Genomic DNA, 26325 nt, shown 5'->3' with positions numbered 1-26325 from the left:
AAGATTCCGACTGGACTTTCAAAATAAAACAAGGGCGGAGATGTGATGAAAGTACTCAAAACACAATCAAATGAACTTTTGAGATGAGACGGTACAATCAGTCTTGATATATAAGGTGAATGCATTAATTATCTTTTCACAACTGTTGCATAAAAATGGAATAAAAATAGATTCAAGATCAAGAGGGAGGCAGGGCACTGACGTCACATCCGGTAACCTAGATATTAATGCAGGATTGTCAGGGCAGGTTTCCATAGCAACAAAGGAGAGTGTGGGGGAATTCATGCTGTCCTCATTCACTCAGCTCTCATAGAAGCAGAGGCTCTGAAACGGCTGTGTGTGTGGGTGAGTGTGTGTGTGTGTGTGTGTCTGTGTGTGAAAAGCTGGGTGACTCCCAAATCATGTGGCTGCTGCTGCTGCAGCTTTTCCAGGACACAATGCACATCACATGCACGGCCGTATGTCCAGTCGTCTATCAGGGAACACGCCATTTATCAAAAATACAAAACTTTTATTTACATCAGAGAGCAAAAAACACAAACATTTGGTATCAAATCCATAAAAACATTAAAAAGTAAACATCGTTCAAATTTTATTAATAGTAAAACAGATCATAAACAGTTATACAGTTCAGTTTTAACAATATGTATGCACATAAAGAATAAATGTTTTTAGATATGCTGAATTGTTTGTCATGTAAAATGTTTCCACTTTAAAAAGGAAAAGTGATTAAAAATGAGGCTAAAGGGTTTTTATATGTTGCTGATTCAGCTCCAGTTTCAGTCTGAAGGGTTGACTGTTTCCAGTTAGCTTTGGCTTAAACCAGAAAAAGACAAATTTAAGATGGCTTTAAACTTTAAAATCACTTCTCTACACGTTTCTGTACGTCCCGTTTATCCAGTTCCCGTGGTTTTCTGGGTAAACTTTATAGCTGTGAATATGGTGTGAAACAGAGACTGAACAGAACCACTGACGTCACATCTGGGTTTCACTCCAATAAAAAAAGAGAACATAAATGATCTGAGGCGTTCTGCCTAGTTTCTGGTGTAGATTCTGTCATCCAGAACACGACAGATTCAAACGGTTTGAACTCAGAACGCTACACTCTCCAGCTTTAAACGGTGACAGCGTCCCAGATGGGAAGCAAAACGTCTTCAGCTACAGAACAGAAAAATCCAGTTTCTTTGTTTAGGAAAACCTTTTGGGTTCTGTCTGGTTCTGTCGGTCTCAGCAGATGAGTGACGTCTGCCGTGCAGCCGATACCTGTTGGAACATGAGCAGCTTCTAATTAAAAAGTAATGTGACAAATCCAGCTCACACACCTTAATCTCAGGTTCTACGTTCCACCCCCAGCAGAACCTGACGACAGCGGCCTCCTGAACACATCTGCAAAGACCCAAAACACACAGCTCCCTCACATTCTGAGGAGACGGGTCAGAGAAACTGAAATCAGGAATATTTGCTGGGTCTTCAGATCTAAACCTAACGTATAGGAGTGGGTTCCTGCCTGATGAAGTTCTGAGGAACGTCTTAGCTCTGAAGTAGGTCAACAGTTTAAACCACTGCAGCTGGAATTCATTAACACAGATAATAGATAATTTATTCACTCAGCACAGCCTCATAAATAAACCAGCAGCACTTCCTCTACACAACCGAAACAAGGAAGACAGTCGTGTGTTTTCATAAAGCCAGCTCCTCTTGTCTTTTTAAAAAAAATGTTTTTAAAAAAAGACAGCATACATTAAAGAGAAATACACTGGAATGATCATTACCAGCACGAGGTGAGATTCAGGTCAGCCATCCTGTTTGGTGCTCTCTTTGCACTGTTTACAAGTTGAAGCCACAAATTAACACAATATGTGTCCTGTCTGCTGTCTCTTCAGTCTAAAAACACACATAAATAGCTTTAATTTACCCTTTAATTTTGTAGACTAATAGCTAATATTTAGGACATTATGTTACTAATATTGATGTTATGTTTTCAGTTAGCTGGTACATCCTGACCCTCCTGTTTTACAGTAATCACAGCAGAATAGTCTCGAGAGCGACGACCCCCGGTGCATTAATACAATCTATTAGACTATTATTTCCAGAGGAAAAAAAACAGATAAATAAAACAACATTCTTTGAAGTTTAGGTTCTGATTATTATAACAATTAATGACAAATTATTGAGCTCCTTGGCTGAGTTTAGTTTTTCCTTAGATATTTAAGGCCTGCTGCCATGCTGGCAGAACGTCCATGTAGCACCTTCCAAGATGGTGGCACAAACTCTCTCCTGGTTAGCTTAGTGGTTGTGCTGCAGTTCCAGCATATTTCTCTTTCAGTGCATCAACCTACATATAAATAAGTTAAATGTTCTTCAGTTAAACAACAGGATCATTTCTGTTGGAAGAACACAAAAAGTTGAATTTAACACTAAAAATAATAAAACTCTGTAAACAAACTGTCAGGATTGGTCTTTCCTGCCCCCTTCAGGCTCCGCTCCTCATTACGCCACAAAAACCAAACGAGCTCAAACATCTGAAGTTGAGTGAAAGCCGTCAGATTAATCAGCGTGTTTCCAGCTGGAGTTTCTCTACAAGCTGAAGATGTTTCCCAGTTTATGGACCGACAGGCTGATCCTCCCCGACAGCTGCAGCTCGTCCTTCAGGAAACGCCCCACCTGCTCCGAGTACAGAACGTCACAGAACACCCAGATCTCCGCCCGCTCCCTCTGGATGTTGGCGTTACACGTCGGCAGGCTGGAGCTCCGGACGGAGCGGCTCAGAGAGCGCCACACCTGGAGAGGAGGAGGGACCCCAGGTGAGCAGTGGAATACTGACATTTATATACTAAAACAGACTTTTCACAACCACAATCAAGTTTTACTCCAAAGGAAAACTTCACAGATGTTTCCAGATACACAACTAAATTCATTTATTAAATAATGTTGTTGATGTTCTTCAGCATCTTTAAAAAGAACACCAACATGTGGTTTAAAACTTTACTAAAATAGAATAAATTCAGGCCTGCAGCTCTAATTTTAATTATCCTTACAGAAAAATACTAGATTTAAAATTAGCAGTTTGACTTACACATTGAAAGATTATCTTTAAATAGGTAAAAAAGTAAATATTAACTGTAATAAAATTCATAAGCAGCTTATCTGATGATCAAATATTTGTTGATAACTTTTTTAAAAGTTGGGTTTGTTTTATATGATGATAAAAAATAGAAAGTTTATAAGTCTGAACCTGTTGGTTTCATCAAAACCAGCAACATAAAGATTTTATGTTTGTCTCTGAGAAAATCTGGGACATTCAGACTTTTTCAGCATTAATTAATTAATTAATCACCAGGCTCCGTCAGAGCTAAACACACACACACACACACACACACACACACACACACACTCTTATTGTTTCTGTTCCGCTGTCGTCCCTGGAGTTAAACCTGAGGAGCTGTTGAGTTAAATGACTGAAGTCAGTGGAAAAATGAGCCGAAGGATGGAGGCTGAGATAAAGATCCACGATCCCAGCAGAAAAACACAAAAACAAACCACGAGTCGTGCCGTCAGCTTTCAGGTTCAGCCCAGCTGTTTCCAGATGTTAAACTCTAAAAGCTGCAGCTGTGCTCAGAGTGTGACTGCTGGATAAGAAGTCTTTAACAGGTGGGTCACACACCTGTCCTGCTCTCTGTCGTCCTCCTGGTTTACCTGCAGAGTGTTTGAGACGCCGTAAATCTTTGTTTTCTCTGGAATCAACTGATCCTCAGGAGTTTGAGTTAACTCTGAACAGACAGTGGTTCAGGACGGAGCTGGTTTTATTTTCAGGGATCAGTTTGTATGTCGTGTAATTAGTCTCATTATTAATCCATTTATTAAATCTTCTTTAAAAGCAACAAGTGTTACATTCTGCGTCATGCTCCTGGATGACATCTTTAAAGTTTGTCTCTTTGCCTTTCAGGCTGTTAGACGATACTCTGCCGGTCAAATACGTCCCCTCCCAGCTGAGGACAGGGACACAAACTGAAGACATCATTTAAAGGAAGTAAAACTTTAACAACTTGGTAAAAATGTTGCAAAAACATATGTGGAATTAAGCCAGTTGTTGCATATTAATTTGTTGAATAACTGATTATTCATGTTGTTGTCTGAGTTTGGATTTTCCTCTTTTTAGACCCGAGGAAGACCAAATGAGATTTTATTATCTCCTGATAAGTAAAACTTTAAGCTTTAAAAAGTGGAGTTTCTGTTCATCATTTCGGTCATTTAAAGCAGCTGTTGGCACAAACAGTGTGACCAACCTTTTCGATGTCCCTGCAGTTGTCCTCGGTGATCACCCACTTGGCCCTCTGGCGGAGGTGGAGGCCCTGGACGGACACCACGTGTCGGAACCGTTTGGACAGAGACAGTGAGCTCTGCAGCAGAACTCGTCTCTGCGTGAAGACGCTCCAGGACCGTCTGACGGGGGACACATCTGTGTCTGTCTGAGGCTGTGTTGTCGGTGAAGGTGCTGTGGTTTCTCTCTCTGTTTTTTCAGGAGGACTTTCTGCACAGGCTCTGTAAACTTCAGCTGCCGAGCCGGCGCTGATGTCTCTCTGTGGTTTGTTTTCTGTCTGACACGTCGTCACTGTGAGGAGATCGGCTGCGGAGGTGATACGAGGAGCAGGTTTGGCGGGTCTGAGGGGCAGCCGGTGGTCTCCTGGAGAGGTGGGGAACCAGGGCTTGAAGACCGGGGGAGGCCGGCGGGTGAAAGGCTCCAGGAGCCTCTCTGTCGTCTGTAACAGAGAGCTGAGCCCATCTGCTGATCCAGGCTGATAATGAAGAATCACATCCTCCATCCAGACGTTCAGCAGTCAGAGGCCTGATGGGACCAGCTTCCTCCTCCTCTTCATCATAGTCCTCATGATATCAGTCCAGTCTGTGGAATCATACAAACATATGTTCCTTTAAATGTCTAGATTTAAAGTCCTCTGCTTTAAGAGCTAGATAAATATAGAAAAATAAGTAAGAAAACTGTGATTCCGGCTTCTAAAATGAACAATTTTACACTACTACATGCCAGTGCCACAAATTGAGCTTGCTGTCTCTCCAATTTTTTCGACTTTTCTTCTTAATATAAGGAACTTTAACTATCAGTCAAAACATTTTAAAAAATAAAATCTGTAACACATTCTTCAACATTCCTGCTTTTACTCTTTTCTTTAAATGTAAACAACAAACAAAGACCTGTTAATATGATAAACTCAGGCAGAAGCTAATGTTTTTAGCTTGATGCTAACACGTCAACAACAAGTTTCTGACCAATAAACAAGACCGACGTGTTCTGTAAACAAACAAAAGGTAAATCAACAGTTTATATTTCAGTTACAGAAACAAAACAGACATATTTAATGTTCTAATTAACGACACAAACCTCCGAACGGTCCAAACTGTCGAAGTACAGTCGCCTTAGCCCGGAGCGCACGTCTCGAAAACTCTCGCGATATTTGACAGAACTTCAAAATATTCAGTTAATTTTCACGTCTGCGAGTTTCATTCATATAAAAACGCAAGATAAGAAAAAAATTGTAAATTTTATGACCACAATCTTCGATGGATAACCTTAAAAACAGCTGGAAAGTAACCGGAGACATCATCATCAGCAGTACGGAGGCCCTTAAGGGTCATGCCGGAAGAAAAATGTTGTCGCGTAAAAACTGGGGTTTTTCCGGGTTACAAACATTAAGGAGCCATTTAAAGAAGTCTGTTTAAGTTTCATTGAAGCTGCTTAAGAGGTTAAAGCCTTCACTGGTGTTATTAGGTAAAAGGTAAACCTTTAAGCATCTGAAGCCTTTATGATGGTTGAAGCAGAGAGAAGCTGAATTCTCCGAAATACCATGAAGGGGGCAGCACCGGACCGGAAATGTTGAAACGGAAGCTCTTCAGTGATTTGTGTTGGAATAAAACTCAAACCTGAGGACAGAAACCAAATGAGTGCAGGGAGCAGCTCTGAAGACAAACAGAACCTCAGCAGAGCTCATCATCATCAGCTGGACCGCAGAGAATCAGATCTGAAGGGAAACATGTTTTCATCAGAAACAAACAGGAATCATCCTGAGGAGAAACATTTCTTTACTGTAAACATCAGCTGAACACCTGAGTCCAAACTACACAGCTGGCCCACCCAGACATGTAACACTTAAATAAATAATCCAAAAAACAACTGTATGTGTACTTAAACCTACATGTATGTTCAATAAGTACAACAATAAATCATCTGATAATATAGTTACTGGAGGGAACGATAATAGGGATATGCACAGGGATTTATATATAACTTCTCACAATTACAACAATAAAAAACATGATATTGTTGCCAGTTTTGGCAAAAATATAAATTTACAAAACTGGGGAATATCAAAGTAATCACAAAAACAGAAAAATAAATAACTTGAATAAAAAAAGAGAAACTGCAGAGACAGCTACAATTAGCCAAAGGAAATGTGTTTAATTCATCTGAGCTGTTCTGGTGACGGAGACAAGACACACATTCAGTCTTCATCATCGTCGGGCCACATGAAGACAAAAACAACTCAGGCTTCAACGCCAAACCATAATACTTCCACCTCTGTGCTTCAGTTAGAGGTTCTTCTCCAGATGTTTTCAGTCTGCATTGTTTCTTATGGTGCTTAAATAATCTGCTGCTTTGTTATTTAAACGTTTACTAACTGCCAACCGATGAGTCTTAGTTTCTCAGCGCCGGAGCGCAGAGAGCAGAGATCACAGATCACAGATCAGAGCTCAGACTCTCTGAACTTTAATGACGCACCTGAATCAGGTGAGGTCAGCTGACTGAACTGAGCCTCAGAACCAAACAGCTCAAACCTGAATCATCTTTGGACATCTGACCTGAAGAACATCTGAGAATGAAATACCTGAGCCAGAAGGTCAAATTAGACCCAAATGGATCCAGGGGTCCTAAAGTTGGGATCAGGACCCCACCGTGGGCTGCAAACAATGAGTGAGGGGTCCTGAGAACACCTACAGAAACTAAATTAACTTTAAATGAGGAAAATCAGCAGAATCGGGTTTTGTTACAAGTTGTAAACAAAGAGGAATATTTGCTGTTTTATAATAAGTTTTTACAAAAATCCAGAGTTTAAATCAAATAACCATTTAATGATGCAGTGATTTTGTTAAAAGAATAAAAATTTAAACCCAACACTGAAAAGATTGCATATTTTAACAGCTTTAAATTTACTAAATTTGATGCAGAAGCAGCTGAGAGTCGTCCACAACATTCTTGCAAAACTGCAAAAGAGCAAACGTTGTTTTCTAAAATGGTTCCGACTGTCATCTCTGAACAATCCAGTAAAACTGGAAAAAAAACACAGATTAGCATCGTGAACTCATTCTGAAAGGTTCAGGACTTTCTCCCCGGGTGAAAAAGTTTGTTTCCTTAAAGCCTCGAGGTTCTTAGAATTACTGAGGTTTTAAAACACTGAAATCACACTCAGTGAGGAGGACAGAACGCCTGCAGCTGAAGAAAAGAGACCGCTCCCAGGGTTTTTGTCAATAAGACATTTTATTTCATACGTCTGTTGTCTTGGATCAAATTACAGTAATATACTTGCTGAGATGACCACCGGCTGCAGCCTGGACACCGAAAACTGACAGCTGTACTACTTGAAGCAACTTTTTTGTCCTAGTTTTTAAATTGTTTTTATCTTTTAAAACGATCTTGCAACAGAAAAAAGAAAAAAAAAAAAAAAAGCACATTTGCCATCAGATGTGTGGTGTGGTGACGGTTTGGGTTATAGTGTGGTCTTAAAAAAGAAAAAGGAACAGAAAACCTGGCGTGTTGTAAAAGGATCAGAATATGGCACATTTGGTCCACGTCGGTAGTTTTATTATCTCGTTTTTTCCAGACATGTAAGAAAGAAAAAGAAAACCTAAAACAGATCAGTTTACGTGTCATCTTGTCTCCAGGAGCACAGCATTAATGACAGCATATCGACAACACGACTGTAGAGAGGACGTCGCTTAGTTCTCATAAAATCTGAAATTCAGCCAATCGTTTGTCTCCCTGGTACACAAACATCATCATCATCAATATTAACTTCTTTCCATCCAAAATGAGAAGGGGGAGGGGGTGTGATTGTGAGGGAGGGGGCGGAGCTTTGTGGTTGACTGACAGGGTCGGGACATTCACAGGAAGTAGTCAGGAGTGCGTCTGGTCACGTGAGGCTCGCCACGGCGGGGGGCGGGGTCAAACTGCAGGCTGTGGAGAGAGAAAGGTTCATCAGTGACCACTTCCTGTTAGAGTGATGATGTCACAATAAAGGCTGCAGAGAAGATGGCGGATGTTCAGCACAGCAGCTTTCAGGAGGAAATAAACTATCAGAAATAAATTCAGGGTTTCAGCGAGTTTCACTTTTAAAGACTAAGGTTTGTTTCAACAGAAAGTCCTCCTGAAGGCACTGATGCATGATGGCAGTTGTAGTTCTGTTCCATCTGAAACCCTCAGACAGAACTACAGACCCACAGAACCAATGAAAACCGACAGCACATTCAGTAAAAAACTGATGAAAGCAGCAACAAATCAACAGACAACTTTAAGACGTAAATAAAAATATGGACTTTTTAAGTCCTAAAATTCAGAATATTAAACCCTAAAACTGTTTAAACAGAAACAACTTTAATTAACATTTTGTCTTTTCTTAATTTAAGCCAAACCCCACGACTCATAAATATTAGTTGATTCTGTATTTTTGCAGCGTGACAGCGAGGAACAGCGACGGGCTCGACCTTTAAACACAATAACTCTCGACCCGTTTACTCACAAAGAGTATTTCAGAGTGTCGTCCAGTTCCATGATGGCCGCCTGGTTTCCACAGCGATAGCAGTAGTTTGGAGCACTAAAGATGGTCACCACGTTCTTGTCATGGCCCCAGTTGTAGCCCTGAGAAACAGAAACCAGTCAGAAGCTCTTCAGGTACCAGGTCCACCCTAGCGGAGGCTACAGCTCGTTAAAACTATCCGCCCTCTGATTGGACGGTTTGATTTACTTGTTTTTCATGCGTTCTCTTTTTAAACGCGTGTTATTTATCGTGGACACGGTGTCCACCTCTCGACCCGTTGTCCCTGTGAGGCTTACCTCCATGACCAGCTGATGGGCGCGGGACACCAGCGTGAGGCCGTTGGCGTGGTTGAAGGTTTCAGAGATGTCCTGTCCGAAGGTGTAGCCGGCACCTCGGGGGGAGATGCCCCACCCACCGCGGTCGTCAGGATCGGACCACAGCAGGTCGCACATGGGGCCCTGATGGACAGGTAACAGGCGTTTGTTTTACACATCGAGTCGTTTCATGAGGGAACGGCGAGTTTCACCAGGTTTACAGAGCAAAATAAACCAAATCAGGAAGAAACGATGGAGCTGCTGTTCATTCCCAGCATGGAAATGTTTTTAACCACGTATACTTTTAGTGAAAGTCACAGGTGGAAGCAACGATGAGAAAACTTGTCGTACCTCGTGTGGGACTTCTTGCAAGCGGTCCAGAGCTCGTATGTGATCCAGGGTGTCTATGGAAGGAGACAAGCCTCCGTGGAGACAGAAGATCTGAAACCAGAGCAGGCTGGAGTTATAAACATGTCAGCGTAAGCCAGGTAAAGATGGCGTCCTCCCGGTGGCTGACCCACCTGCCCGTCGACCAGCGCGGTGAGCGGCAGGTAGTCGAACAGGTCTGTGAAGTACTTCCAGACGTTGGCGTTACCGTATTTCCTCAGGCACTCGTCGTAGAAGCCGTAAACCTGTGTGATCTGCCGCGACTCGTGGTTCCCTCGCAGGATGGTGATTCGCTCCGGGAAACGGACCTGAACCAAACAAACATCTCTCTTTTATTGTGAAGGAGGCAGAAAGGGACTTATTTGAGCAAAACTAAACACATTTATCGAATATGAAGCAATAATAATTTTATTGTTCACTGATAAAACATTTCATGTTGGAACCGACTCGACTGGCTTTACTTTGTGTCATTTTTAATTTAATCAAAAGACGAATCTGAACTCCTCCACTGTTGATCTTTGTTCTGATTCCTTTCTTTACAAACAATCAGCAGAGATCTTTAAGACCATGAAAACCTGAGGCCACTCGGATTAACATGACTCTGCATTTTCTGCAGCCATCAGCTGATCCAAAACACCTGAGTCAAGTGAAAACAGTCAACATTTCAGAGAAGGATCAGCTGATTGTTAAACATTAAATATAAAAATACACCCCAGCCGTCTTTAAAGCAGATTAAAGAATCATTTTCAGTGAACTCGTCTCTGATCTGCTGCAGAACAAACAGTCCTGTCGGCTGAGAAACGGCACAGATTCATGTTCTCACAAGCCTTCATTACACAAGAAAACATAAATCTATAAACACACAGGCTGAGCGAAGACGAGCCACTTCCTTCAGTTTCTAACCTCCGAACGGACCAGGAGCTGCTGTTTGGCTTCACCCAGAGTCAGACTCATACTGAGTCTGAGTGAATTACACACACACACTCAGAGCGACACGCACACACTCAGAGTTAAACAGAAACATGTCTGCTGCTCATTCAACAGCAGTTCCAAAGAAGAACCTGTTGAAGAACCTGTCCTCCATGTTTGACTGTATTTAAGGTAAACTCGATTGGACCAACATCTCAGGAGCAGATTCACCGCCTCAAGCTTCAAAGGAAAATTTAATTATCTTTAATTTAATAATTATTTAAAGCTTTGATTGAACCAGGGTTTAAATGTTTCCTGACAGTTAAACCAAGTAAATTTGATCAGAAACTCAACGATCAGCTGTTTAAAAGGATTTGATCTGAAGCACCAGAATGTGATGAAAGACAGTGTTAAGTTAAGACAGTGTTGAGTTTCCCTGGGTTCGACTTACAGCTGAATCTCACTTCATGTTTGCGGATCAGGTTGTTCATTTCCCTCCGCCCCCAGCCCCGCCCCCTCCCCGAGGCGCTCACCTTTAACGTGACGAGCAGAGTGACCGTCTCCACGGAGTAGTAGCCTCTATCAACGTAGTCTCCCATGAACAGGTAGTTGGTGTCGGGAGACTTCCCTCCGATCTTGAAGAGCTCCATCAGGTCGTGGAACTGACCGTGGACGTCTCCGCACACCGTCACCGGGCATCGCACCTGAGGGCAAAGGTCACACCGCCAAACGGTCACATCTGACAGATACAGCAGCAGCAGCGAGTCGCACAGAAGAAATGCCTCTTATTTTAACTCTACTTCCTGTTTGGGTGTCACATAAATAGCTTCCTTCAGGTTTGTATTTTTAGACATTTTCAAGAGTTAGACTTCAATTAGAGAAAACAGCTTCATCAGAAATATGAGAAACTCAGAATCAAATGTTATTTTCTAAAATCTTTTTTTTTTTTTTTTTTTTTTAATGGCAGAGCTGAGGGCCGATGGTTGAGCCAAAAACACAATGTTTCCACGTTCCTATAAAATAAAAAAACTAATGAAATTAATCTGTTTAAAGTCTTCACTGACTGTGGATCACAGATGCATTCTGCTTGTTCAATAAAAGCTCTTATTTTATCATAGCATCCGTCTTTTCTGGCTCTTATTTTGGAAAACATCTGTATGTGAAGCGACTTTGAACTCAGAACATTTAATCAGACTTCTGTCCCGGTGCGCCAACGGTCGATTTATTGATCTGACTCCAGATGTGCCGACCTTGTCAGTTTGACAGAACCGACCCGTTTCTGTTTGAGCTTCAGGCCACAGAGCAGAACGACCTGTTCCCTCCACACCTGGTTGGTGCTGAGAGAAAACAACCTTTACCTGCAGCAGTTCGGGCGGCTAAACTCGCAGAAACCCAAAACATTTAGGGACAAAAACAAGATTTATTTATTTAACAAAGGCTTTTTATTTTAACATGTAATGAATTTATCTGTGCCGCAGAACTTTAAACAGATCTAAATCAGGTCAAATCCATTTTTCTTGTCTTAATTTAAAGAAAGGAGCATCTTTAGACATCAGGACTTTTGTCCATGAACACCTGGGCAGATGGTGAGACAAACCTGAATAACCTCAGATACAAACAGAAAACGTTCCTCAAACCAGAAACTATCGAAATAAACAGAAATTCAGACTTTGTTTCTTGATCTTAGTTTTAGTTTATCTACATAATTCACCCTTTCTGAGCTGCTTGGTTAAATTAATGTTTTTTTATTTTTATATAGCTTTTATTACCTGACAGCTTTCTCACTTTCCCACCTGTTCAAACTCTTCTTTATGTGATGTTGAGAAAAATGTCTCTGTGTTAAAATAACTAAAAACTCACCTCCTGGACGTTGGACTCCTTGGTCAGGATCTCCTTTGCCTAAAGAAAAACAAACCGAAGATTTATTCAACTTCAGAAGCCACAGTTTCAGCCTTCAGTCTGTTTATTCTGAGACTCGTTTAGTGTTTAAATACTTTTAACTCATTCCTCCTCAGAAACTTTTTAAAGGACAGAACTTCTCCCAGCTGACAGAAAGAACTCCTGCAGGTTTATAACACCTGACTTTTCACCCGTTTGGTTGTTTAATTTCATGCTGTACATTTTATATGTTGTTATTTTGTCTACAGATCCAGGCATGTTTTAGGGTTCTCCCACCTGGAACCATTTAAACAGTAGAACAACTATCAGCCGTTTAATAACTCTGTTAAAGTCAGGCAGCAGGATGGCCACAAACCATGAAACTGAAATAAAAGACATCAGGAGTTTGATTTCTGGAGATGATCTGAAGTCTCAGGTCACATTTGGTACGGACGGGTTCTGACCCAAACTTCAGGAACCAACAAACCGCCCTGTGACCCGGAGAGTAAACAACAGAACAAAAACAAACAACAGGTTCTTGTTGCCAAACTGAAGAACACTTTCAAAGCAAAACCAACTTTCTGATTGTCAGAAGCAATAAAAACCTTTTTTCAGAAGTGAAAAATGATTCTGCAGTAATAAAACCATAAAATACTAAACTTTGTGCCAATAATCCTGCAGACTTTAACAAAGATAAAGTTATTAGTCTACAGTTTATTTGTGGAGATTTAATGTGAGAAACAAACTAATGTGAACACGAGTTGTTTAAAGGATTTTAAATACAAAAGAGCTCTTAATTTAATATATTTAGTGATCTACATGTCAGAAAGCTCCACGTGGAAGCCTGACTTTAATTTGGACTCAATGTTTGCCCTAAAATCAGCAGGAAAACTTCTCCAGAGATATCCCAACTAAAGCTGCAGGACTTTACCACCACAGCATGGTGTCAAAAAACACATTTTGTTACTAATAACAGCCTCAGGTTCTCTGTCTACAGCCTGTGGAGAACACAATCTGACAAAAATACACATTATTCTTCTTTAAACGACAGTATGCATACAGACTAAGTCCACAGAACCCTAAACATTTTGAGTTTGAAGTCATTTCCAGGATTCTGCTGATCTGTTTATTTCCGTTCATCCGGTCTCAATCCAGCCTGCAGTCATTTATTTTAAAGTTTATCACAGAGTCCTGAAGCAGAAAAGCAACGGAGCACATTTCATACATGCAGCAGCAAACCTGCGGTGCCGTCTAATGACTGGAGGCCGGACAAGTCTATGCACTGAAACGATTGATCAATAAAGGGTGCGGTGCAAATAACTGCACATATACAGAGTCAACCTAATCCCTAGATAAATGAAAAGATCACATTATTCGTTGTATTGATCAACTATTGGGACTGAGCAAAATAAAGTCGGGTTAAAAAATGGATGGTAACAGCCGGGGGCTGCATCTATTTTCTGGTTACATACGGTGCGAATTCTCGGCCTGTCGGTGCTCTAATGACGTCTGAAACCCGCCCTCACTGACTAAACTTATCCTGGGGTCTAAAAATAAAAAAAACAGGTGAGTAACACTTACTTATCTTCAGTGTGCTGATAAACATGGACAAACTGTGGATGACTGCTCAAAAACCGGGCAAGAAAAACCTACCCGGTCGTTACTTAATTTCCAGAAATTAGCCAGAGCCGCTCAGGCGAGCAAGGCCGCACTAAAATCGAGGTCAGCGGAATGAAGATGAAAGCTCCTACCTTTTCACAAAGAGTCCTGACTTGGTTTTCCGTTAGCTGTTTGCACTCGTTGAGCTGTTCGATCCATTGGTCTAATTCTTTAGTAAAAGATTTGTCTTCCATTTCAGCTGTGCTAAAAAAAAAAAAACTCAACTCGAACTGATTCAGCCGTTTAGCTTGTCGTATTGTTAACCCGATCCAGTCCGGTCGGAAAAACACCGTGTAGACCTAAAAATAACGAACCTTTTAAATAACTTCTGTCATGATAAACTATCAAGATTAGGTTACCGACATTAAAACCAGTTTAAATGAGCCAAGGGAGTCGAAAAGATCGAAAGTCTCCGCTGCGGCAGAACGAAGCGGCGTCGCAGAGGCTAAAAGAGCTAGCTGCAATAACATCCGGGCATTTCAGCAGTGCGCAGGCGCGACACCAAGCGGGAAGATGAGGAACTACAAGAAGCAAATTCACTTAATGAGGTCTTATTTATTTTGATCCATTTGTTTCATTAGATATTTAGCTGACCTGGCTGCCAATCCACACATTAAGCAAACTATATAAAATTAGGGCGACACATTGGATCTGTAGCTCTTTTGGGTGGTGGGACATTGGCTGTTTCAGAGCTCAAACTCAAACATCACTACGAGAAAATGCAATAATACTTTTTTTCCTTTCGGGGTTTCGTAGGTATTAATGTTTATGGTCTTGAGATGTTTAAAGATAAAAAATAAAAATAAATAAATTGGTGTATTACCACAGGGCGCCGGTAGGTGGCAGTATGAACACAGGGATCCGCCTAAAGGTTAAAAGAAGAAGATTTTACACTCATTCTGCCTTGTGTTAACCGCAGCTGATATGCAATGGAAAAATAACAACATATATACTTTAACAGTTTAATTTAACACCTTAGACCAAACTTTTGGTAGATTTACCACAGTATTAACTTCATTTATGGCTCATCTTACTGAAAACCCCGCCGACAAAGAGAGGTAAGTTCAGCTAAGCTAAAGCTAACAGGCTAACTCTTCGCTCAGGCGAACCTCTGTTTAGCTCTTGATGCGTTTATGAGAAATAAAGACAACACAACGTTTTAAATGCTAAATAATCGCTTCTGCTGAAACCATATCAATGTAGAAAAGCCACTCTGAAATTCGGCTTATATACACTTGGATTTTATCGCCAAGATAATAAAAAGGTTTAGTATTTTTTACATGAGGTTTGCCTGTCTGTGTTGGTATAAGCATGACGTGTAAGTTGAGCTTGTTGATTTCTGCTTCGATTTATTGTCTTTTACACCGTGAAACAAAAAAATCTGTTTTTAGACACTCTAATATGGAGATATATTTTATGAAACTGGTAACTGTTATAAGTTGAATCTAAATAAAAGGGACAATGGTTAAATCAAAGTCAGTCTCAGAAAATTTATTTTGAGTTTTAAAGGTTCAAATTATTCTGTTATGATGCTACAAACAATCCTCTTTTTCATATTTGAAAACCTTTAAATGCCCTCTCCTGAAATTGCTTTTAAATAAACAATAAAATAAACTTTAAAAGAAAACAAATAAGTTTGTGCAAATTCTGAGTCATTCATTGAAGACAATCCTAAAAGTTTTTAGTTTTATTTTAAATATTAAAGTTGTTTTTATAAAACGCAAGTAGAAGCTAAGCTTAAATTATTTATCAACAAACAGAAAATATTTAGCACAGATTGTTGTTTTAACAACATGTATGGATAAAAAGATCAAAACTATGTTCTCTTTGGATAGAATTTGAAGAAATTTGCGAAGAAAAGTTGAAAAGATTTAATTTTGTGACAGTCTTAAGTTTAACTGATTATTCGAAATATATAAGATTAAATATCTAAACATTAGCTGGTTTAAAATTATTAATCTTAGTGATTTTCATTGTCAAAGTTTAAGGATGTTTTGTTTTTACTGGGATGTTTCTGCAGCTGTGTTTTTATAGAAAATAAGAAACATTCATATCTTTGCAACTAAAATCAGATAACTTTACACATTACAGAGTTACACAGAGACTTTACGGACCTCAGAGGGAAAGCTGAATTTTAAAGAAACGCGGCTAATCTGAGAACCTTTTCAGAACCCAGCAGATGAATAAATGCCAGTCGTTGCTGTAAAGCACAGCTTCATTTATCTGCCGTGTCTTCCAGGTTTATCTGCCTCTATCCCGTCTACATCAACAGCAAGAAGACACTCGCTGAAGGACGCAGGATCCCCTCGGAGAAGGTGAAATGTTCTTCATGCCTTTATCTCATGATCTGAAATGAGTTTAGGCATCTTTCTGCTGCTTTTGTTGCTCTTTAGACACAGACAGGTTAAAAAGGAAGGAATGTCTCAGTGAAATGGACAGAAAGTGTAGCTGGTTTGTGTTCAAACAGGCTGTGATTAAAGCTCAGGTCACACCAGCAGAATCTCATTTATTCATGAATGTTTTGGCCTGTTGGAGAAAATGATGTGTGTGTGTTCAGGCGGTGGAGAACCCGTCCTGCCCTGAGATCCGAGATGTTCTGACAGCTGCAGGGATGAACGTCTACGTGGAGGTAAGACCTGAAGGTGAAGCTCTGTGAATCCTCGTCGGGGATTCCAGACGCAGCGGCGATCATGTTGGGCTGTGTTTTTGTTGTGTGTTTCAGAACAAGATGCACCCCAGGGAGTGGAACAGGGACGTCCAGTTCAGAGGCCGGGTCAGAGTTCAGTTAAAGCAGGCCGACGGCAGCCTCTGCCAGGACAAATTCACATCCCGTAAGTTCAGGAGAAACATGAGAAACACCAGCTGTGAACACAGAGAACATTCAGGAAGAACACAGACAGATTAGGGATTTAATGATCACCTTAAACAGATTCTTACTTTTCTCAACATCAGTGATATTTAGGAATGCAACTCTGGACTGCAGAACCCGACAAAGGTTTCATGAAGTTCTCCCTGGTCGGTTCTTAGTGTGGTTCCGTCGGAGGGATCGGTCCAGCTCAGACTGGATCCCTGAAATTCATCCAGTGTTCTTGAAGGATTTCATGATTGTTCTTTTTCTTTTAGTTCCAGATGTTTGCAGGTTTTAGCTGTTTGGTTGCATATCTTTAAAAATAAAATCCTTCACCATGACTCTTCCACTGCCGTGCTTCACAGCTGCATCACAGAAATTCCTCCAGACTCTCTGGTTTCATGATGTTCTGCTCTGTGGAGGAAGATCCTCTGAACTCTTTCTGTTTAAAATCACTCAGCTGTTCCATTGAGGCTCATGTTGAAAGTTTGGATGTTTGTGTTTCGTCAGGTAAAGATGTGATGTTCTACGTCGCTGAGATGATTCCCAAACTGAAGACTCGGACCCAGAAGAGCGGAGGAGGCGACACCAGCTCCCAGCAGGGAGAGGGAGGCAAGAAGAGCAAGAAGAAGAAGAAATAAACTCGTTAAGATGATCCAAACTAAAGACGAGCGTTGGACTGAATCAAATCCTGAAGGTTTCTTCTCCACAGGATTTTCTGTAGATTGCCTCAGTAAAAACATCTGTGTTAAATAGTCTTTATTTCCAGCTGATATTATAAATTTAATGTTTTTCTTCAGGAGAATTTAAGTTCTGAGAAGTGTTGATGATAAAGAGGCCGATCCTTTTTCCTCAACATTTTATTAACGTCCCTGTTTCTAAAGAAGAACATTAAATGGTTTGTTTCTCGTTTAGTTTGAACCCGTCAGCAGCAGCAGGACGTTCAGATTAATGTTAGTAATAAAAACTTTATATAAACTTTAGAAAAGTTGGTTTCTCTGTTCTTGTTTGTGAACCAGTGACTGTCCCGTTGTCTGTTAGGTCAGCGTCCAACTTATTTCTGTTTTTGTCTTTTAACACAGCGTGACGAGGGGAGAAGAGTTGGTTTCATGACTTTTAGGATTAGTTGTTTCACGATGAAACATTTAATTTACTTCTGCAGCTGTTTCCTTCTGATAAAAACTCTGTTTTCGAAATGAGTCTTATGAAGCTCTGAGGTCATTTTCAGATCAGATCTGAGGTGACAAAGGTCAGCAGGGAGGTGGAGAACATCCACAGCTGCTGTGGTAGTAGCTGAGAGTCATCCCCGACATGCTGCAGGTGGAGGTGGATGTTCAGCTGCTTTCCTGATTTTATTCAAACCAGAGGGAGGAGCTTAAAGTCCACCAACAGGAAGACGATGTTTATTAAACCTCTGAAGATCTGAAAATCAGCTGAAATAACCAGAATCAGCAGCTTAATGTGGCTCCAACACACGACACGTCATTATTTTATTTCTTTCAGCTGCTGGCGGTCTCTGTATGAAAACAAATAAAATCCAACTTCCTGTTCAAATCTGGATAAAGATCTTTCAGTTTTAAAATAAATCTTTTCACACAGGTAAGAATTAGTCATTCAAAGAACAAGTCAAAGCTTCATTAAATGATTCTTTATTATGATGCAGAAACAGAAAAGGTTACAGGAACTTTGCTCCTCTGAAACATTTAAAAGATTAAATAATTCAAAGAAAGAAATAAGAATGTAAGCCATTTCTTTTAAGCAACTGCAAAGTTATTGTAAATGGGTTATTTTGTAATTAGACTTATTTCTGTGAATTATAATTGGCAGAGGAGGGAGCAGAGGAGGAGCAGGGAGGGAGCAGAGAGGAGTTTAATCACCTGGGAGAGAAGGAGCAGAGGGAGGAGCAGGTAGGAGCAGAGAGGAGCAGGAGGACCAGAGGGAGGAGCAGAGGAACAGAAGGAGCAGAGGGAGGAGCAGGGAGGAGCAGAGACGAGCAGGGAGGGAGCACAGGGGAGAAGAGGAACAGGGAGAAGCAGTGAGTGGTCAATGAGGGCGTTCCTTCAATCGGTCGTTTTATGTTCCAGATGCTGAAGGTTTCTTTCCAGATGCTGAAGGTTTCTTTCCAGATGCTGAAGGTTTCTTTCCAGATGCTGAAGGTTCATTTCCAGATGCTGAAGGTTCATTTCCAGATGCTGTTTCAGTTTTTTGGTAAGGCATTGCTGTGTTTTTAAAATTTTCGCAGTCTGCTACAAAGTTACTTACAACATTATACTCTGTTGCAATCTCAGCCATTCTTTCAAATTCATTCCCAGCATTCTTCCATTTGCTGAAGTTGGTCTCTTCTCGTTCAAGGACTTCCTTGAGGTTGTCTATGTTTCCTTGATCTGCAGAGCCACTGAATCCTCGGCTGCTTTTGTTAATCCAGCTGCCTCCTCGGGCCATCGAATGTTGATTAAACCAAAAATCTGGTCTCCCTTCAATATGGTTGTCATCCATCCACAGAGCCATAAGAACCAGAGGAAAAGTCCGGAAGTTTCTGGCAGATTCGGCGATACACGAGGCGGTGAAATACCAGGTATAAAAGAATTCAGTCCGAAGGAATTTGCTGCGCTCAGGTTCAGTTGCAGGGAGTTTTCTGCTCACAGGTTGTCCCTGAAAAATATTTTTCACATAAAAACCATAACTCTTCCTGTCATTTCCTTGAATATTTCCTTGAAGACTTCTGTAACTTTCACTCCCTTCTCCCTGGCTTTCAATCATTTCCCTTAATTGCTGCGGATCCTCCTCACCTACAAGCAGTTTCCCAGCAGGAAACACGTACAGATTTAAATGATCAATCAGAAATATCCAGCTGTTGACCATCAGGTATGTGTCTCCATTTTCTCCATCCTTGGCGTAGTGACGGATGATGTTCCTGATGTCTCTTCCTGAATTGATCACGAAACACTTGCTAAGTTCGTCTTTTACTTTTTGCTCCTCATTTATCCATGTGAATTTGATATTATTTCCACTTCCTGATCTTTGTCTTAATATAAAGTGTCCTGGCATGTTGACATCGACTCTCTGTGGTGTTGGTTGTTCTGGGTGAAACAGTCCCCAAGACAGACTTTCAAGAATCTTAAAAGCTTCTTTTATTTGCTCCACTTTGTTTTGGTCGATGTATCTACCAATTTCTGGGTCAATAAATGTTCTCGGTTCTGCTGGCCAGCAGTTTCTGTAGTTCTGACGATCTGTAGGAGGTTTTAGAAAGTTGGTGCTGTTGGTAAAAACCGCCTCTCCTTTCCAGGCCGACTGGGTTCTTCTTGTCACCTCTCCGTTCCTCCCGACGGTCACCACCACCTTCTTGGTAGAGTCTTCATGTCTCCACTGTGGTCCATCTGGAGACACTTCCTGACTGATGATCTGTCCGCTCTCTGTGACCTGGACTACAGTTTTCCACAGGTGTAACTCGGTCTGGATGCCGGCTTCATGGAGCTTCTGCAGCAGATCTTCTACAAACTGTTCATCTGATCCCACGTCACAGGCCACAAGTGTAGTTGTTCTGATCCGATGAGCCGTCCTGGAGCAGCTTCCGATGATCCTGGCCACGTCTCTGTAGGTGAACCCTGATATTCTCATCTGTCCTGAAGTATCTCTGGCTCCGTGACCCACCAGAACCAGGCTGCTGTTTTCTGACAGAGCCGCTGCTTCACCTTTAACCTGTTCAGGCGTGTGGTTCTTCTGGAGAACATGGAGCGAACTAACTGATGGATGTTTGTCGTGAAGATAAGCAGCAGCTGATTGGACCACGGGGTCGTCTTGTAACATGAGGATCTGCTGATGGTCAAACTGTGGGATGGGATCGGCTGCTCTTTGTGGGCTTCTGGACCCAGGATACTGCGGACCGCTTCTGTAATCCTGTCTAATTCTTTCATTCATTGACTTTTTATTTGTGTCCAGAAGGTTTAGTTTCAGGTAACGGGAGATCTCTGAGGAAGTTGGTAACTTTTCCTCCATCTGATGATTCTCAGCATTTGTCCAGATGGCGTCAAAATTCTGTAAAATAAACAATTAGAGGATGTTAAGCTCTGACAGTTTCTTCCAACTTTGTTTGACTCAGCAGATACGCTTTAAACAGCCCCTTCCTCACCTGCTGCTTTTCTGAGATGGAAGCTGTGAAGTTTCCATCCTGACGACTCAGGGGGTTCTGGTCGAGCCTGACGAAACGGGAACATGTTAGAATGACAAGCAACTAAAAAAGCTGCATTGTGAACCCTGACCTCTGAAGGACTTTGCTGAAACTTGCCAGAGAAGCTGAAAGCTAAAGGTAGCAAAATGCTAGCTAGAACTTAAAAGTAGCAAAAACTTGCTAAATGCTAAAAGCAACTAACTAAAAGTTAAAAACAGCAAAAGCCTGGCTCCATTTAGCAGAACATTAGCTTTCAGCTGAAATTAGCATTAGCAGAATTAGCTGCATGTTCATCTCATTCAGGGGAGGGGTGCTATGACTTCTTTTGTTTGTTTGTTTGTTTGTTTTTAATTTACAAAATATTTTCAAGACAGCTTCCCACAGAAACAAACTGAGATCTGCTCAGTTCCTTTTAAAAGCTTGTTCTCTTTAAAATCGACTTTATGGCTCTGTATTTGTCTTAATATGCTCCTTTTAGCTTTTACCTATTGTTTTTAGATTTTAGCTGGTGTTCTTGTGCTTTTAGCTTCTGTTCTGCTGGTTTTTAGGGGGCGCCGTTTGTAAAGGAGCTTGTGCTCAAAATTCATGCCTAAATTTTGTCACATTTAGCTTCAAACACTTTTTAAAAATGTAGTGTTGATTTTCTGATGTCACTTTTTACAACATTTAGCTAGTTACATGTAAATGTTACAGCTAAATGCTAAATATAAATCTAAATGCTATTAAATCTAAATGTTATATGTTAAATCTAAATCCTAAATGTTATATCTATATCTAAATGTTGGAACTAAATGTTTAGCTAATATGCAAATTTTTAATGCCTGAAACAGGAAGTACCAAAATAAAAGCTTGACACTAGGCTGAAGTTTGCTGAAATACTTTAGTAAACTAAACATTTTACAGTTACATATTACGTAATATCGGTGTTTATCTTCCACTCATTGGGAAAGCTAGCGGGAGTTTTTATAACAATAACAATAATTTGTCGCTCTTCACCACCATTGCCCCTTTGCTTAAAGGGGCAATGGACCCGCAGATTCTTGAAAGTATGTCTTGGGGACTGTTTCACCCAGAACAACCAACACCACAGAGAGTCGATGTCAACATGCCAGGATTCTAATCTTCGTTTGGACCCGCAATGAATTATGGGATTTGGTGAGCTAGCCGCCGCCGCTAGCGCTAGGTGCTGGTTACCCAGGAGCGCGCAGAGGACGGCGGTGCGCGGAGGATCACGTCGAGGGGCGCCGCGCGCCCGGCCGCTCTCGGTCCGCACCCGGACCTTGGAACCTCAGCCTCTCTGCGGAGCAGCGGCCCCCGCCCGGCCCCCGCCCGGCCCCCGCACGGCCGACAAATTATTTTGCTATATTACGTTTTAAGTGACACAACATGACTTTTTACAACATTTTTAGGCGAGAATGTGGCTTTGAAAGTCTCAAATATCTGCTCGGTTCATCAGTACATGACCTTATTACAATATTGTTTTGACACTTTCGGACATGCCTGCTCCGCTCGCCAGCTGACAGCTGGCGAGCGTTTCACGTTCGGCACACCGGGGGAGAACGCCTGACTCCCGGCACATTGTTATAAAAACTCCCGCTAGCTTTCCCAATGAGTGGAAGATAAACACAGATATTACGTAATATCTAACTGTAAAATGTTTAGTTTACTAAAGTATTTCAGCAAACTTCAGCCTAGTGTCAAGCTTTTATTTTGGTACTTCCTGTTTCAGGCATTAAAAATTTGTATATTAGCTAAACATTTAGTTCCAACATTTAGATATAGATATAACATTTAGGATTTATATTTAACATATAACATTTAGATTTAACATATAACATTTAGATTTAACATTTAACATTTAGATTTAGATTTAGCATGTAGCTGTAACATTTACATGTAACTAGCTAAATGTTGTAAAAAGTGACATCAGAAAATCAACACTACATTTTTAAACAGTGTTTGAAGCTAAATGTGACAAAATTTAGGCATGAATTTTGAGCTCAAGCTCGTTTACAAACGGCGCCCCATAGGTTTTAGCCTCTTTTCTGCTCATGCTAGCTTGTGTTTTGCTGATTTCATCCTTTGTTCTGCCTTTTTTTAGCTTTAACAGCTAAGTTTTAGCTTCTTCAACAAATTTCAGCGGTTGTTCAGCTCTCAGAATTACGCTGCGTTTTCACAAAACCTTCATTTTTTCTAGTTTTAACACTTCTCTTTATCACTTCTGCATGAAATATCAAAATGTTGTATCTTTAGAGCACAGGCTTTTTTTTCATATCTCTGACAATTTTATTTGTTTCAAGAACTTGAACGTGGTTGCTGTGAAAACATGACCACATGTGTTTATTTAAATCATTTCTGCGCCACATTTTTCAGACAGGAAGTGAATCACCTCTGCCATCTTTTCCTCAGAGGACATAAAACCTGCACTTTGGACAGTTTTTGACTTTCAATCCTAAATTTGTATTTTCTTCTCAAAAGCAACAGAGCAGGTGTTTCATAATAAAAAGTAAAGTCAGTTCAGGACTGTGACCCGCTCTTACTGGAGTCAGATTTCAACCTTTTTAGTGAAATATTACCAATGAAAACGAGGTCTAACAGCTTTGAACCAACAGCTTTGGGTCCAGTTTGGACTACCTGGGGTCCGGACGGTTCTGGAGTCGTCCGTGAGGAAAACTGGGTTCAGTCGGTCCTCGGAGGCGATGGAGTCTGCCAACATCAGGACTGAAGCTCCTCCACTCCTCTGCATCAGGACTGAAGCTCCTCCACTCCTCTGTCTTCACCTCTGGAATTATAAAACAGAGTTTCTTCTGAGAAAAAGAAGAGCAGAAAAAACTCAGACTTTATCAGTTTAAATCCTTTCTTTTACAAAGAGAATCCAGGATTTTTTGACCAGATTTCATCTCTTTAAGTGTAAAAAAAAACCCAAACAGGCACAAAAATGTTTAAACTTTGCTCCAAACTGAGTGAGAACGCCCCGTGATGCTGAATGACTGTGTGAAGCCTTCAGATCCACAATGATGATCTGCTTAAACTGTAACATTATTCTGAACAAATTACTTTATTTTGTTCACAATAACATCATAAAGTTGAATTGCTTTGATGGTTTAACCTTTTTTCTTAGATGTTTTAGCCTTTTTAGCCAATTAAGTTACTCATATTTACATCTGACTGATGAAAAATATTCCAATTCTCTCTGTTGAGCTTGATAAAAATATTGAATTTAGTCACGTTTAAAGAAACTAGTTATTCCTACAAAGTGATGAGGAGAATGTAGACGACAAAGGACACTGGAAAGATGATTCTCCCAACTCCACCAGCAGAAACTCACCTGAGAAAAGCTGGAAGAGGTTAGAAAAATACATTTTGTTTGTTTGGTTGATGCGTTTGAGGCCAATAAATTATTAGATTATTTGCTGAAAACTGTTAACGAGAAGTCAGAAGAGATTGGCCCAAATGTTTTAGATACAATTAGTGAAAAGTTGAAGCATGAAAAAACAAATCTAGAGGAAAAATATTTAATTCAGGTGTAAAAGTTAGTAAAGACCAGCTGAATGCAGTCCGCTGCTTTTTTTAGTTTAAAGTGAACAGATGTTTTATTTCAGCCAGAGGATGTCTGGCTGGAAAAATGTTCAGCGTTTTCATATTTTACACATAAAGTAAAAACAGGGCAAAGGTTTACATAACTTCAGAAAGTCTCATACCAAACTCCTCTGTGAGGATGAGGAGGCTGACGAGGAGCAGGTGCTGAAGAGTTTTCATTTTCTCCTTCTGTGCTGCCGTCATGCTGAAAACAAACACAGACACACAATAACGGACACATTTATCAGATGTGACAGAAAACAGTTTAATGGCTCAGAAAGGTTTCCTTAAATTAGAGCAACACGTTTTTATTTTGATGCAGTCTGACATGAAAACCTGTTTCTATTTTAAACAAAGTAAAAAATACATTTCTTCTAAAACAGCAAGTGGTCTACAAAGACAATCAGCAGGAACACTACAGTCCAAAAATGTTTAAAATGCATTTAACTTATTTTAGTGCTGCCATAAAAGAAAGGCATCCAGAAACAGGTCAGGAGGACACATTCAACTGAGGCATTCTGTCAAATTGTCTTTAAACACAAGTTAAAAAGTTACTTTGCACTACAGAAAAGTAAAAGTTGGCGTGTTCGAGTATAGAAACAGTCAGATCACAATGTAATACAGCAGAAAACAAGGGCTTACACTTACCCAGGGAGAGGAAAAGACACCTCGGAGTGTGAATCTGGAGTTGGAAGCACCGTGGTGAAATACCAGCTCGGCTGGGAGATAAGCTCATTTGAATAGATTAAATGGCAGCTTGAGAGCTGCTTAAAATTTACATTAAATGGTTTTTATAGCAGTCAGAACAAATAGCTGAAGATAAAAAGTTGAGTGTGTTGCATTGTGTCAGAAGTGTCCGTTGATAGATAATATGTTTGAGTATTGTTGTATTGAAGGAGAAAACAGTATATCTATCAGTAATATAAAGTTGAATTAATGTTGAATTTAAAATCTGTTCAAATGCTTTGATTGTCAAATGTTTTCTGGCTGAAGTAAAACTGAAGATGCTTTCAGGTACAGCCATAATGTGAAGCTGCAACAATTTCGTTTCAGTTAGGTAATCAGGTCTATGGTTCCGCTGATAGAGATAAAAACAATTCACTTTTATAAGACAGCCTTTAAATAAACTGTAAAGAAGCAAACTAAATGCAAAGTAGTTGATAAAGTCTAAATGTTCAGTCAAAATAGTCCGTGGGGACGTTTCTTTACTCCAAGACAACATGAAACAGAGATATTCTGTTTCTTTGAAACAAAGAAAACTTTTCTGTAACCAAACATTGTTTAGTAATAATAAATAATAAAACGTGGATTGAGAAAATATCTCCACAGATAAAGAAGAATAATACACGGAACTCATAAACTGGTTGTGAAATACACTAAAGTCAGCAGAAATTATTATTATTCATTAAAAATGAGTTGGTTGTTGATGTTTGATGCAGTCAGACGCACCTGCGGCTAACTTCCTTCAGGTAAAAGGTTCAACAACACAAAGAGGAGCTGAGGCTGAGCTCGGCTCGCCACATGTTGGAATGGTTGTCATCAGAAAAGAAATGTTTTCAGAAAAAGCTGCAGTTTTGTCCTACAGGATCTCGAGGTGCCGTCGTGGAGAGGAGTGTCTGCTTTGGGACCCTCCAAGTCTCCTCTCTGGGGTTCTGTTGGCGTCTTCAGCGTGCTCTGGGCCCGTTCCCGGCCGAGTGTGAAGTGGTTGGGACAGCAGTCAGTTCCTGTCAGTCCGAGGCCATGGCTGTCCACTGCAAA

The 26325-nt window shown here is 40.6% G+C and overlaps 4 protein-coding genes across 4 annotated transcripts; 1 reads left to right on the top strand and 3 right to left on the bottom strand.

The window, feature by feature from the left end:
* Positions 1 to 490: 490 nt before the first annotated feature.
* zgc:101664 (uncharacterized protein LOC450064 homolog) lies at positions 491 to 5832 on the bottom strand. The gene is made up of 3 exons (XM_017433065.3): positions 5399 to 5832; positions 4287 to 4903; positions 491 to 2781 (listed from the first exon to the last, which is right to left on the bottom strand). The coding sequence occupies exons 2-3, from the start codon at positions 4821 to 4823 to the stop codon at positions 2578 to 2580; spliced, it is 741 nt and encodes a 246-aa protein (XP_017288554.1). The 5' UTR covers positions 4824 to 4903; positions 5399 to 5832; the 3' UTR covers positions 491 to 2577.
* A 2019-nt stretch (positions 5833 to 7851) lies between these two features.
* On the bottom strand, positions 7852 to 14436 carry LOC108245884 (serine/threonine-protein phosphatase 2A catalytic subunit beta isoform). The gene is made up of 8 exons (XM_017433135.3): positions 14065 to 14436; positions 12296 to 12334; positions 10969 to 11139; positions 9661 to 9834; positions 9491 to 9580; positions 9122 to 9283; positions 8808 to 8926; positions 7852 to 8245 (listed from the first exon to the last, which is right to left on the bottom strand). The coding sequence occupies exons 1-8, from the start codon at positions 14164 to 14166 to the stop codon at positions 8173 to 8175; spliced, it is 930 nt and encodes a 309-aa protein (XP_017288624.1). The 5' UTR covers positions 14167 to 14436; the 3' UTR covers positions 7852 to 8172.
* Positions 14437 to 14827: 391 nt separating this feature from the next.
* Positions 14828 to 18423, top strand: srp19 (signal recognition particle 19). Its single transcript, XM_017433061.3, has 5 exons — positions 14828 to 15030; positions 16212 to 16287; positions 16530 to 16601; positions 16695 to 16803; positions 17331 to 18423. Exons 1-5 carry the CDS (start codon positions 14993 to 14995, stop codon positions 17459 to 17461), a joined length of 426 nt encoding a protein of 141 aa, XP_017288550.1. The 5' UTR covers positions 14828 to 14992; the 3' UTR covers positions 17462 to 18423.
* A 470-nt stretch (positions 18424 to 18893) lies between these two features.
* On the bottom strand, positions 18894 to 24929 carry LOC108245845. The gene is made up of 4 exons (XM_025009805.2): positions 24690 to 24929; positions 23623 to 23770; positions 20950 to 21016; positions 18894 to 20855 (listed from the first exon to the last, which is right to left on the bottom strand). Exons 1-4 carry the CDS (start codon positions 24769 to 24771, stop codon positions 18894 to 18896), a joined length of 2259 nt encoding a protein of 752 aa, XP_024865573.1. The 5' UTR covers positions 24772 to 24929.
* Positions 24930 to 26325: the final 1396 nt, after the last annotated feature.

The sequence above is a fragment of the Kryptolebias marmoratus genome, linkage group LG1, assembly GCF_001649575.2.
Source record: "Kryptolebias marmoratus isolate JLee-2015 linkage group LG1, ASM164957v2, whole genome shotgun sequence".
Lineage (NCBI taxonomy): Eukaryota > Metazoa > Chordata > Actinopteri > Cyprinodontiformes > Rivulidae > Kryptolebias > Kryptolebias marmoratus.
The sequence above is the reverse complement of the archived record's forward strand: the minus strand, read 5'-3'. Positions and strand labels throughout refer to the sequence as shown.